Source organism: Ailuropoda melanoleuca, chromosome 15 (assembly GCF_002007445.2).
Source record: "Ailuropoda melanoleuca isolate Jingjing chromosome 15, ASM200744v2, whole genome shotgun sequence".
Classification (NCBI taxonomy): domain Eukaryota; kingdom Metazoa; phylum Chordata; class Mammalia; order Carnivora; family Ursidae; genus Ailuropoda; species Ailuropoda melanoleuca.
The window spans coordinates 91,086,906-91,100,684 of record NC_048232.1 but is presented as its reverse complement, the minus strand read 5'-3'; the positions used below and the strand labels follow the sequence as shown (position 1 = coordinate 91,100,684).

Genomic DNA, 13,779 nt, shown 5'->3' with positions numbered 1-13,779 from the left:
CCGGCCCTGACTCTGGGCCCCCCGCCAGCGTCTCCTTGGTGAACAAGGCTGCCGTGGATTACTTCTTCGTGGAGCTCCGCCTGGAGGCGCACTTCGAGGCGCTGCGGCACTTCCTGCTCATGGAGGACGGGGAGTTCGCACAGTCCCTCAGCGATCTGCTCTTCGAGAAGGTGACCCCTTGGCGCGGTGCAGGCCTGGCTGTGGGCGGAAACGCTGGGACTCCCTCGGGACATGGGACACGTGCGCCCTCTCCTGCCTCAGCTGGGGGCGGGGCAGACGCCCGGGGAGCTGCTCAACCCGCTGGTGCTCAACTCCGTGCTGAGCAAGGCCCTGCAGTACAGCCTGCACGGGGACACCCCCTACGCAGCCAACCTCTCCTTCGCGCTCAAGTTCCTGCCTGAGGCCTTTGCCCCCAACGCCCCGGACGTGCTGAGCTGCCTGGAGCTCAGGTACAAGGTCAGCAGGGCCTCCCCGAGTGGGTGGGCCGGGGGCTCCCCTGCAGGAGCGCTGAGCCGGCCGTGCCCGCAGGTCGACTGGCCCCTCAACGTCGTGGTCACCGAGGGCTGTCTGAGCAGGTACAGCGGCATCTTCTCCTTCCTGCTGCAGCTGAAGCTGATGACGTGGACGCTGAAGGACATCTGCTTCCATCTCAAGCGCGCAGGTGACGCCCGGCCGGGAGCCCGGGCTTGCCCTCGGCCGCGGCCGCGGCTCACTCCCCTGCCCGCCCACAGCCCTGCGGAGCCACGCGGCCGGCTCCGTGCAGTTCCGCCAGCTGCAGCTGTTCAAGCACGAGATGCAGCACTTCGTCAAGGTCACCCAGGGCTACATCGCCAACCAGATCCTGCACGTCAGCTGGTGCGAGTTCCGGGCCCGGCTGGCACGGGTGGGCGACCTCGAGGAGATCCAGCGTGCGCACGCGGAGTACCTGCACAAGGCCGTCTTCAGGTGAGGCCGGGGTCGGGCCGCCCCTCTCGGGCGCGTGTCGGGCGCGTCGGGGGTGGGCGCCCTCACCGCCGCCCTCACCGCCGCCGCCTGCGTCCCCAGGGGCCTGCTGACGGAGAGGGCCGCGCCCGTCATGAACGTCATCCACAGCGTCTTCAGCCTCGTCCTCAAGTTCCGCAGCCAGCTCATCTCCCGGCCCTGGGTCCCGGCCGCCGGCCCCCGGGGTGCGGAGCACCCTAACTTCGCCCTCATGCAGCAGTCCTACAGCACCTTCAAGTACTACTCCCATTTCCTCTTTAAAGGTGACTGTCCCCCCGGGCTGGGAGGGCTTGGGGACAGCGGCGCAGGAGCTGCCAGGCGGGCCTGGCTGAGCTGCCCCCCCCCCCCGGTCCCCCAGTGGTGACCAAGCTGGTGAACCGAGGCTACCAGCCCCACCTGGAGGACTTCCTGCTGCGTATCAACTTCAACAACTACTATCAGGACGCCTGAGGCCGCCAGCACAGGTGCCCCGACCCAGCGCCCCTTCCCCGGGCGGGCGGGCGGGCCAGGGGCAGAGCCACCACACGGAGACGGGCCAGGGAAGCTGCTGGTTTATTTGGGGGCCGTGTCTCCCCAGTAGGCAGGAGCCACGCTGTGCCAGCTTCTCTGAGGCCTGCAAGGTGGGCCGGGGCTGCTCTGCCCGCCGCCCCCCTCCCCCCCGAGTTTGCTTCCCTCCGCTGAGCTCCTGTCCTTGCATAAAGCGGCTTTTCTAGGGAGCGCGCTGAGCGTGGGGCTGGGCTGCTGAGTCTGTGTCAGACAGAGACGGGTCAGGTCCTGACTGGACGTCTCGGCCGTCATGGAGAGACGGGGCCATCATGGAGAGACGGGGTGGGGCTGTCCACGGGGTGCACACCGCCTCAAGGACTCGGTGGGATCCAGGGCCTCGGGGGCTCCATGTGTGGAGACCTCCAAGGCCATTACGAGGATCACGTCACGCACAGTTCAGCCGCCCACAGTGGGGGCTTGCTGCTGTAGGAGAGCCCCCCACTGTCTGCCCCGCCAGCCCCCTCAGTCTCGGTGGCCTCTGGGACCTCGGTGGCCTCCCCGTCCCTGTGGTAAGGGGTTTCCAGTAGCTTCAGCACCCGCCTCACCTGGAGAAGGACAAGGAGAGGAATTTTAGGGGCTGCCCCTTGTTCCTCGGGCCCTGTCCTGCTGCTGGACCTAGGGATGGAGGAGAGACAGGTGTGTGCTTGCCTCTGAGAAGTCTCCGTTCTCGGCGGCCTCGATGGCATTTTGTGCAATGTAGTTCCGCAGGACGTACTTGGGGTTGTTGGCGTGCATGACACGTGTGCGCTCAGCCTGCCAGGCATCGCTGTCGCCGACGCCCTCCCTGTCCTCCTCCAGTCGGGCCCTGGAACCATCCAAGTTCATCTTTCCAGCAGATCCCGCCCCTCACCCCTCCGGCATTGGGTTCCCTGCATGGGGGTGGTCTGCAGCCACCTCCCAGGGAGACGGTGATGCCAGCCGTCGGCCCCCAGACGCCTGGAGCCTCACCTGTACTCCTGGAGCCACTCAGCCCAGTGGCCCCTGTTCTTGCTCAGCAACTCCGCCGGGCTCAGCTGCTCCAGCCGCGACTGCTGCTCCACGCGTTCCAGCTCCTTCGTGATGTTTGCCCGTGTGCCGATGAGCGCGAAGAGCTGAGGGTTGGACTGTGCCAGCATCAGCATCATCGAGAGCTGCCTGTGCAGAGGGGCAGCGTGAGGCGTGTCCCCACCCCTGGTCGTGGGCCGTGTCCTGAGGCCACCGGGCACCTGGAAGATGGCCGTCGGGGCACGGAGGAGGTGGCAGTGGCTTTAGTGTTCTGCTGTGCTACCGCTGACTTCCCCACAAGCGGGTGACCCCGGCCTGACCGGTGAGGCGGCCCTTCACCCCTACTCTGCTGCAGCCCTTCCAGATCGCGGGACACGCGTGCCCCGAGGAGGAGTGCTGCGGGCTGACGTGCGGGCCCCCGGGGTGGATGGGCCACCTGTTTCCCCCCCAGGGGAGGTCACTGCTGTCCGCTGCTCCACAGTGGCCCCAAGGGGGGTCCTTCCCCACTTACAGAAGGGCCTGGGGGGGTGGCAGGGACAGCACCGACACCCCCTTCCCCAGTCCTACTAGTCTGTCCTCTGTCAGCCACTCACCACACAGCTTGCACTAAACTCTCTCAAACCAGAGTCTGTTGTCTTGTTTATCAAAACCCAGAAACAGTGCTTCCCATGTCTTACTCTGAGTGTGGGCTCACACACGGGGTGCTCTTCCCCGTGGGGGACGGTGCAGGAAAGCCTGCTCTGGCTGAGGCCTGAGGGGCCCGGGGCCCTTCCTGGGCAGATGAGCGCGCCATCCCAGGAAGCTGCTCCCCAGCCGGTGGTGACCCAGCAGCGGCAGCACCGCTGTCCTTCCCTCTGATCCGTGGCAAGCCCCCTCTAATATTCCCCAGCATGCTCTGCTCTAAACAGTCCTCTCCTGTGGGAAGCACGTTCCAAGGAAACGAAACCTACCGGGGATCCATCTGGGGTCGGAAGGCGAGCTTCAGCTCCTCCAGGGAGGCACACTGTGCGGTCAGCGCGGCCAGGAACTCAGGTAGGCCCAGGGACTCTGGCCCGACTGGGAAGGAGCTCAGCAAGTAGAAGGTGTTTGTGAAGTCGGCCCCTGGAATACGGCCCTGCTCAGGGTGCTGGCAGGCAGAGGCAGGGCCCAGCACTTGCCTCCCGCACCACCGCCCCCGCCATGTGCGGACAGCTCGCCAGGTCCAGGGGCTCCGACCCCTCCCCTCCGGCTTCCTCCTCAGCCCCACCCACCTGCCGCCCTGCTTGGCCACCACTCTGACCCTGGCAAGTCACTCCAAGCCCTTGTTCCTTCATCCGTGAATCAGGTAAATATAGCAAAGGCTCTGAGGTCAGCCCCTGGCCACCCCTGCTGTGGTCACCGTGCCCACTGCCTCCCTGAGCAGCTCAGGGCCCTGGAACACTTCCAAACAGGGCTCAGCATACAACTAATGCTGGGAGGCTCAGACACAAGTCACTGTAACCCCCAGGAGAACATCCCAGAAATAGACACGAAAGGAAATGAGAAGGGCCCAGAACAGTGCAGAGACACAAAAGCAGTAATGGAGGAGGTGAGGGATAAAAATGGCACAGGACACGGGCAACAAAGAGCAAAAGGACAGGGGCGCCTGGGTGGCACAGCGGTTAAGCGTCTGCCTTCGGCTCAGGGCGTGATCCCGGCGTTATGGGATCGAGCCCCACATCAGGCTCCTCTGCTGTGAGCCTGCTTCTTCCTCTCCCACTCCCCCTGCTTGTGTTCCCTCTCTCGCTGGCTGTCTCTATCTCTGCCAAATAAATAAAATCTTTAAAAAAAAAAAAAAAAGCAAAAGGACAGAGGTCCTCATCAGTAATGACTTTAAACAGGTTCATCTCCAAACGAGATGGCAGCTGGAACTAAAAAAAAAGTACTTTCAACTTCAGTCTAAAGGGAAAGGACAGAAAGAATATCTCAAGCAGACGGTAACCTGCAGAGCAGGGCTGGCCCTACTGCCATCAGCAAGAGACCCGCAAATGACAAGAGCTTTATGTGTGAACGGAACAGCCTGCTTGTCCAGATGTAACGGTTATAAACCCTGTAAAATGGAAGGGGAATCAGAACAGTCCTCTGGAGAAGCCGGAGGCTTCGGCGCCCCACTTTGGATAATGGATGGAACGTCCGTACGGCAGACCAACGAGGACAAGGGGAACTTGAACACTGTTATGCTACTCCGACAGACAGACAGACATCTGTCTTCTCAAGCGCACACGGGACAGTCTCCAGGACAGACCACATGCTCAGCCATGAGGCAAGTCAATATGCTTAAAAAGACTGGCATCTTCTCCAACCACAGTGGAATGAAGATAGAAATCACAAACGGGGCGCCTGGGTGGCACAGTCGTTCGGCGTCTGCCTTCAGCTCAGGGCGTGATCCCGGCGTTCTGGGATCGAGCCTCACATCAGGCTCCTCCGCTATGAGCCTGCTTCTTCCTCTCCCACTCCCCCTGCTTGTGTTCCCTCTCTCGCTGGCTGTCTCTATCTCTGTCGAATAAATAAATAAAATCTTAGGAAAAAAAAAATCACAAACAGAAGGAAAACTGGAAAATTCCCAGATAGTGTGAAAATTAACCAGTGGGTCCAAAAAGAAATCACAAGGTAAATCAGAAAATACTTAGAGGCAGGAAAGTGTGGAAACACAAATACTGAAATGTTCAGGATGTCACAAAAGCAGTGATCAGAGGGAAATTTATGGTGCTGATTACCTACGTTGGGAGAGCAGAACTTTTATCACAGGAAAGAAAGAAATGTGCAGCTTGTGGTGGACGTCGATGGTTTTGCGATCTCTACAAATAATGAATCAACTGCCCCGACACTGTTACGTGTCAGTTACACCTCAAAGGAAAAAAGCCTCAAATCAGTAACTGAATCTTACATCTAAGGAACTAGAAAGAAAACAAAATAAAACTAAGGCTAGCACAAAGGAAGGAAACAGAGGATACAGCAGAGATAGATGAAACCGAGAAAAAACAAGTGAAAATCACCGAAACCAAGAGTTAGTTGGTTCTTTGAAAAGACCAACAAGACTGACAAAATGAGTTACTGGCAAATAACTAAAACTGGAAATGACAGTGGGGCCATGACTACGGATCACACAGAAACAGGGCTGTAAGAGGAAACGGAACAATTAAACGCCGATGTTAGATACGTAGACGCAACGGACAAATTCCTAGAAACCCCATCTACCAAAACGGGCTCAGAGGAAAACGAAACCTGGGCAGTCTGTAACAAGTGAGGAGACCGAATGGGCAGTCGGAACCCTCCCGATGAAGACGACGGTAGGACGAGATAGCCTCACTGGGGAGTTCTCCCACACATCCAAAAACTATCACCAATCCTTCTCAAACTCTTCCAAAAAACGGGGGGGGGGGGATGCATTTCCTAACTTATTTTATGAGCAGCGTTGCCTGGATACCAAAGCCAGAGACACCGCGGACCAACGTCCCATGTAAGGACAGGGGACCCTCCGATGGGGTCTGTGCCCCCTGCCCCGGAGAAGAGCTGCCGGCCCTCGCTCCCTCCCGGTGGTTTTCTGCCAGGGAAGGAGGCCCTCGCCAGCAAATCACACCGCACCCTGACCTCCGACCTCTGACCTCCAGAACTGTGAGAAGTCAGTGTCTGCCGGGCAGGCTGCCGCCCTGTGGTGGTTTTTTACAGCAGTTTAACTTGGCTGCGACGGGACACGAAGGGAGGAGAGTATGACCACAGACTCATCTCAGCTGACGCAAAATGGTAAAAACACTCAAACCGGGAACAGAAGGAAACTTCCTCCGTTTTGTAAAAGCCGTATCTGAAAAAGCCACAAATTGGCAAAAGAGATAGAGCGCTTCCCTCAGAGCAGGAGCGACGGATGGACGCACGCATCGCCGCGTCCCTTCACCACAGTGCCGGAAGCTGCAGCCAGAGGAACCCGGCAGTGCCACGTCGGACCCACAGGTCCGCTCTGCCGCGCAGCCCCCAAAGAACTGAAAGCAGGGACTCAAACAGATGTGCGTACGTCTGTCTTCATGGTGGTGGTGTCCACGGTAGCCCAAGGGGGGAAAACCACCAGTGTGCACCCATCGATGATGGAGGAGCCAACCGTGGTCCGTCCACACCATGGGGCATCACGGAGCCCTAAATGGCCTAGAACGCAGACACCCGCTGCACCGTCATGGACCCTGAGCACGCCGTCCTCGGCGCAGTCAGCTGTCCCAGGACAGGCCCTGCACGGGCCCATCTCACAGAAGGTCCCTGCAGGAGTCAGAGTCAGAGACAGAAGGGAGAGCGGGGGCGTGTGGGGCGTGGGAGGAGGAGGAAATGAGGACAGGGTGTCCGTTTGGGGAGACGGAAGAGTTCCGGAGACGGATGCGGTGACAGGTGCACAGCGGGGTGGGTGCACGTGCTTAGCGCCCCCGAACTGCACACCTCGTGGTTGAAATGGTTTTATGTGGTGCCTATTTCATGGCGGCAGAAACGCCAGGCCGCCGGTGTGGCAGACGCCCTGCGCGCACTCACCAGTCAGGCGCATGGTCTCCAGGAGCCCGGCCACCAGCGCTGCGTCGCCGTCCAGTTCGGCGCGCACCAGGCCCAGCTTCCTGCGCATCTTCTGCAGGTAGTGCCGGCGGAACTCCGCGTCGAACTCCACGGCCAGGATGGCCTCCCCCTGCTCGCGGGGCAGCTCGGGTTCCAGAGCCTCCAGCAGCTTCTGCAGGTTCCACTTGCACACCTCGGGCTGCTTGCTGTATGCGTAGCGCCCGGCGTTGTCGGAGGCATTGCACACGTGGTCGGGGTCGTACCTGCCACGCGGGGCCAGGGGGGCCATCAAGAGGACGAGGCAGGCCCCGGGGGTGCCACTGCCCTCCCACCCCGCCTCGCAGGGGCCCTGGTCCGACAGGCTCCAGTGCGGGTGCCGCAGCCACCGACTCCCACCCGCTCAGTCGGCAGGGGAGCGGCACGTGGCCTCAGCCGACAGCCCCTGGCCGGCCACGGCCCTCTCTTCCTGCTCACCACCTGCTCCTGCCCTGGCCCCTTGAGTCCATCTCCAACCCGGGAGTGCAGGGACCCTTCTAAAATGCTGCTCTGCTCAAAACCTCCCAGGGGATTTCTGCTGCTGGGCAGGGCCGACCAGGCATTCCCAACAGAACATGGAGCGCAGCGCCGCACGCGCCTGCAGGCCCCTCCCCGTGGCCCCTGCGGCGTGGGCGCCCGCATGCCGGCCCGGCCGCTCACCTGTCCAGGAAGCCGAAGGGCCCGTAGTCGATGGTAAGCCCCACGATGCTCATGTTGTCCGTGTTGAGCACGCCGTGGCAGAAGCCCACACACTGCCACTCAGCCACCACCCGGGCCGTGCGGCGGGTCACCTGCAGCACCACGGTGCAGGTTGCCCCACTGCCCCTCCTCGTTCCCGAGGACGGGTCTGCCCTCTCGGTGCACACTAAGCCGTGGGGGCAAACACGGAAGGACGTGTAAGGAGGAAAAGCACTCTGGATGAGTGGACACATGTGGGCTCTGATTTCCACTTACACCGTCTGTCTCTTTTATATACTCACTAATTTTGTCTTTTACCCACGAAACTGAAAGTACCAGGGAGCCTTGACCATCCCCACGACTCGGGCCCAGGAGGAGAACCGTGTGGAAACAGGGAAGTCACCACATGAGCCAGTAAAACCTGCCCTGGGTCCAGGCCACTGTGCCCAGGGCCCTGCCGTGACCGTCCACGGCTCCCTCAAATGAGGGGTGGGTCGGGTATGTGGCACCCACCAGCACTCAGGCTCCCACCAAAGCGGAGTCCTTCCCCCCAGTTCTCCCGCCGGGCCTGGAGGGGGCGCACAGCCCCACCAACGCCACCAAAACAAAGTGGTCCTCGGGTTTGTCCCAGGACCCCCGACCCTCAACGCAGCATTCCTGAGAAGTCGGTCCCGCTCAAAGCCAACGAGGGGTGACAGGCTTTGGCACAGGGGAGCGACTCAGAGAGAAGGGCAGGGACACCAAGAGCGAACTGGTCCACCTGCCAAGTAGACCGCGTCTCATCGGCGCGCAGCCCCACCTACCTCCCGGAAGAAGGCGGCATTCCTCTGCACACGGTCACCGGCGTGCGCGGCCTGGATCTCAGGGTAAAAGGTGCTGATCACGTAGTCCAGCATCTGCACTCGGATGTCATTTCTCCCCACGCTAGGGCCCTCGCGCCCCGTGTGCTCGTCTGCGGACTTAAAAATCTCAAAGGACCCGAACCTGGAGGGAAGACCCACGTTTTTAACAGGTCAGACATGGCTCTGGCCCCTCGTGAAAGACAGCGGTCTGGCTGCTAGGCCCCGTGGCCTGTAGTGGGAAGAACACCCTGATGAAAACAAACCAACAAAAACGTAACTAGTCTTTCGTGATACAGACACACCCATTCTGCTCTGGTGACAAGCAGGGTCAGCTTCACAACCGAGTGGTCGTGTCGCCCAGAGGCCGTGAGGCAATGTCTGGAGACGCTCACGGTTGTGACGACGAGCGTTACCGCTAGCAGGCCTGGGGTGGCCCCACAGCACCCCCAGGTCACTCTGGTCAAACTGCCAGGAGCACCACTCAGGGAAGCAGCCCTGGGTCTCCTAGGGGGAGGCGGACGACTGTCCCGGCTCCCCCAGCCCCCGAGGACAAAAGAAAAAGCCAGGTGCTCAGCCTTAGGCACTGCGGGAAGGGCCCTGGTACCCCTCACTCACAGGGTCCACCTGGGCTCCACAGGAGGGGGACCAGAAGATGTCACAGCCGCTTCCTGACAACCGTGGGTTCAGGCATCAGAACCGTGTGATGCCAGCAGCACAGTGACATCAAGGAGGGACCAGCAACCACCGCAGCTGATGAACGGGGTGGGAGCAAGAATGGCCACGGCGGGTGGGGGCCCAGCAGTGTGAAGCAGCCCCGTCGTCACGGTGACGCAGAACCAGGCCACTTAATTGGTGCTTTCATGGCCTTCCTGGTCCTAAACTCCAAGTAAACAGCTCTGCACATGCCCCTTCCCAGAGCCCCACGTCTGGGCAGCCCCTCTTCTGGCTGCCCAAGGCCCCGTCCCCCTGCACTGGCACTTCAGGACACCCCGCTCAGGCCGGCCATGCTCCAGTGACACAGGCCGCCTCTCTGCCACCTCCTCCCTCCTCGGGGCAACAGGGGCCCGAAGAGCCATCCGCACTCAGGACAGGGCCCCCGACCTAGGAAACGGCCAGTGCCTTTGCCCACAGAGCCCCCTCCCTCCCCGCAGGTGCCAAGAATCTACGTCACGGACCGTCTGGTGCTGCTGCTCTCGAGACCGGCCGTGGGATGGGTTCCCCCACCTGTGTCCCTGCGGGGCATGTCCTCTACCAGACCTGTCGCCTGTGTGCGCACACACCCACACCTGATACAGCAAGTGCGCGCCCCAGCATTACCTTAGGAAAGTGGAAGCTATACGCAGCACCACCGTGCACTGCTCGTACTTCGGGTTACCGTCATAGAACACGTCTCGCACGACCGTGGACCGCGATGTGACGCAGGCCCCGGCCCGTGTGGTGGGGATGCCCAGGTGGAACATGGCCTCACTGCACAGGAACTCGCGGATGCTCGACCGCAGCACTTTGCGGCCGTCGGCCTGTCTGGAATCAAACACACAGGTCATGGTGCCATCGGGCAGGTGTCCACTCAACACCGAGGTTCAGGCAGCACATGGGAGGGACTGAAAGACAGCGTTCTGAGGGCTTTTTAAAAACTATTCACTGACAGCTCCAACGTCATCGTAAAAGGCCTCTATTTTAGACGATACCTGATACGGAGAGGCCCCTAACGTTGCCCCAGATCTGGCAGCCATGGCAGCGAGTGCCTGGCCTGCAGCTGGAGGCCAGATTAATGCCAAGGACAGCGAGGGCGGCATCAGGTTCTCCAACAGGACCCAGCCGGCGGGAACGTTACGCTCACCTGTAGCCGGCAATTCTGTTTTTATGAATTTATTTTACAGAAACACTCTTACGGTAAGGATGAAGGATCTCAGGTGCCCCCCGCCCCGTCTTTGCATGACTTGATAACTTTTTTTTTTTTTTAAGATTATTTATTTATTTGACAGAGAGAGGGAGAGAGAGCACAAGCAGGGAGAGGGAGAAGCAGGCTCCCCGCCAAGCAGGGAGCCCCATGCAGGACTTCATCCCAGGACCCTGAGATCATGATCTGAGCCAAAGGCAGACACTTCACCAACTGAGCCATCCAGGCGCCCCCATCTTTAGCCCATATTAAAGCCTTTTGTTTTCTTATAGTTTGAGTTTTAAGACTTCTTTGTATACTTTAATAGTCCTTTATCAGGCGTGTCTTTTACAAATGTTTTCTCCCAGACTGTGGCTTTTCTTTCCATTCTCTTGATACTGTCTTTTGCAGAGCAAAAGTTTTAACTTCAATGGAGTCCAGCTTATCAGTGATCCCTTTCGTGGATCTTGCCTTTGGTGTTGTGTCTAAAAAATCATGTCCAAACCCAAGGTCCTCTGGGTTTTCTATTTTATTTTCTAGGAGTTTTACAGTTTTGCATTTTACATTTAGGTCTATGATCCCTTTTGAGTTAATTTTTCTGAAGGGTCTAGGGTCTGTGTCTAGATACGTTTTTTGGTGTATAGACGTCCAGTTGTTCCAGCACCATCTGTTCAAACGACTGTCTTTGCTCCATTGTGTTGCCTTTGCTCCTTTGTCGTAAATGACATTTATGGGGGTCTATCCATTGTTCCAATGATCTGTCCTTTCACCAACACTGCATTTTCTTGAGCTTCCAGGCTCTCGCCACTAAGCAGATGTTGGCTGTAGGTTTTCTGGAGATATTCTTTAACAATTTGAGGAAGTTCCTCTCTTCCTGGTTTACTGATTTTGTGTCATGAACGGGTGGTCGATTTCGTCAAATGCTACTGTTTTATGTGTGCTGCATGCATTGATATGATCACGGTGCTTAGGGTTCCGCAAGCCCCCACTGTGCAGAGTCACACTGAGGCCTCCTGCCTCGCCTTGCCTGAGTGTGTCTCATCCCAGTGTGAGCGCCATCTCTGGAAACCACACCTGGCAGTCACCCCGGGACTCACTGCGTCAGCCTCTGGCCAGAGTGACGGCTGCACTCCACTCACCTCCTTCTAGTCCATGTGAGGAACTGTGACAAGCAAACCTGTCCTCAAATGTCAACCCACCCCTCCCTGGTCCTGGGAATTACCTCTCACCCAGCTAGATGTCATGTTAAGCAGGAAGCCAGCACCGCTCAATTTAATCTTGAATCTGGTAAAAATGGCCCCGAAAATAAGCAGCCTGTCTTCTTGCCCAAGGCAAGGTTCCCAAAGCAAGAGCCAGAACTGGACAATCACACAGCAAGGATAAAAAACCCCACTGCACCCACAGAGCCAACAGGACATAAGACAGCACACCCATGTCTGCTCCCAGGCGAGCTGTTGGGATGGACCCAGCCGAGGACAAGCTCTTCTGTACCTGCCAGGAGAGGCATGTCCTGAAATCTCAACCCCCACAGCAGGCAGGAGGCCCAGGCAGGAAGTCACCCGCCCACCCCCCAAAGCCCACATCTGGGTATCTAGCAGGAGCTGGCCTTAAGCCACTCACAGCCACTTTGGACGTTAGCCTCAAGTCATGGACACATGGGCGGGTGGGTGCTAGCTTGAGTAAAGGTTAATGACCCCTTTCTTTTGAAGAAAAATATTCTAGCAGACCTCAAGTCTAGAAACATGGAACTTAACACTCAAGTCTTCAAATATAAAAGATACCCAATGGCAGATTACTCTCACGAAAAGGTTTGTCTTTATAACTGGCAAAAATAAATGACCAAATTGAACACATAAAGTTTAAAGATGCTCAAAGAATGAGCAGGCCCCACGGTGAGTGATAAGCATTTACATATCACTTCAAGGGGCAGAAACTCTCCCATCAGTCACCGGTGCAGACCACCCTGAGCAGGCTGTTTGCAGTGGGTGGCGGTGGCGCTAGGCTGAACTCAGGACACTTCCAGAGAAAGAAAGGTCTGGAGAAGGCGACGAGGAAGAATGAGTTATTCCGGGGGTCAGAGATGGAGCTGCTGGGGGACAGGCAGGGGGTGCGGGTTGTGTTCAGATTCTGGAGGGAGAGGAGGGGAGGGCACAGGAAAGTGCCAGAGGAGACACAAGCCCTCAGGATTTCTTTGAACAGAAAATGACAATTTAGGTGTAAGTTTTTTAACCATTCAAGAAGCATTTAACAAATATGGACTAAATGCACCAACTAGTGGAAAAGAGCAGAACAGATTGTCAGCACTGTCTGTATGTAAGAGGCAGAACAGTTCTAAGAGCCCCCTGCCGGGTCAGGCTGTCGGGATCTGGACCCAGGTCCTGGCTCATGAGTGCTCACAAGCCTGTGCCTGGAGAATGTCCACTGGGGGCATCGGAGCTGAGGGGGTCTGGTCCTGTCCAGGGCACTGGCCACACACTGTGTATCTGTGAGTGGACAAACAGATGCCATGTTGGAGAGGAAGCCTGTGCTCTCTGAGGCTGCTGACAACCATACCTGCCGCCCGCGAGCACTGGAAGCTCGGCTGGGCAAGCAGTAAACACCAGTGTCACATGCAGAACTGATTCCAAAGTCCTTGTGTTGTTTATGAGAACAGGACACGAGCAGCTGCCAGTGCTGTGGGACCAGGCGCAGCAGGGTCCCCTCACCCTGCCGGTCAGCGGGGACAAGGGCACCTGGCTAGCAGCACTGCGGCAGGGGCGGAGGCTCAGCAGCCACAGCGCCTCATTCCGTCCTCTCCTTTTGACCTCAGGGCCTTTGCACAAGCCGTTCCCTTCACCAGGATACCGGGACCCCTCCCATGGTCTATGTCCCTACATCAAACTTCCAGTTACATCTCACCCCCAACAAGGGAAGAAAACTGTGGGAATGAGCACGCCCCCCCAACACACACACTGGAGAGGGGCGTGCGGGGCCCCTCCGGGGGTCAGCGCCACCTCTGCCTCCGGCCCCCAGCCACCCGCCCGGGCCCACCTGGAGAAGGGCGTGGGGCCGGCGCCCTTGAGCTGCAGCTCCCAGCGCTCGCCCGCTGCCGTGCACACCTCGCCCAGGTACATGGCGGCGCCGTCGCCCAGCTGCCCTGCGAACTGGCCAAACTGGTGGCCGCAGTAGCAGTGCGCGGCGGGCTCGGCGCCCGGCAGCAGCGCGTTGCCGCTGAAGAAGAGCGCGGCCTCGGCCTCGCGCGCCTCGCGGGCGGCGGCGTCGGCGGGCGGCGCGTCCAGGCCCAGCAGC

General features: G+C 59.0%; 2 protein-coding genes across 12 annotated transcripts in view; one reads left to right on the top strand and one right to left on the bottom strand.

The window, feature by feature from the left end:
- Positions 1 to 3,137, top strand: part of TUBGCP6 (tubulin gamma complex associated protein 6) — a 22,691-nt gene extending 19,554 nt beyond the window's left edge. For 2 of the 11 annotated variants that reach the window (XM_034644252.1, XM_034644253.1), the window contains 6 exons: positions 29 to 170; positions 262 to 456; positions 529 to 661; positions 732 to 945; positions 1,045 to 1,244; positions 1,340 to 3,137. In XM_034644252.1, the coding sequence (XP_034500143.1) occupies positions 29 to 170; positions 262 to 456; positions 529 to 661; positions 732 to 945; positions 1,045 to 1,244; positions 1,340 to 1,431 (976 nt within the window). In that variant the 3' untranslated portion in view covers positions 1,432 to 3,137. The other 9 variants (XM_034644254.1, XM_034644255.1, XM_034644257.1 and 6 more) reach the window with 9 other exon arrangements.
- SELENOO (selenoprotein O) lies at positions 1,515 to 10,678 on the bottom strand. Its single transcript, XM_011222348.3, has 8 exons — positions 9,930 to 10,678; positions 8,574 to 8,754; positions 7,753 to 7,883; positions 7,039 to 7,319; positions 3,462 to 3,612; positions 2,476 to 2,661; positions 2,176 to 2,332; positions 1,515 to 2,072 (listed from the first exon to the last, which is right to left on the bottom strand). The coding sequence occupies exons 1-8, from the start codon at positions 10,154 to 10,156 to the stop codon at positions 1,899 to 1,901; spliced, it is 1,488 nt and encodes a 495-aa protein (XP_011220650.2). The 5' UTR covers positions 10,157 to 10,678; the 3' UTR covers positions 1,515 to 1,898.
- Positions 10,679 to 13,779: the final 3,101 nt, after the last annotated feature.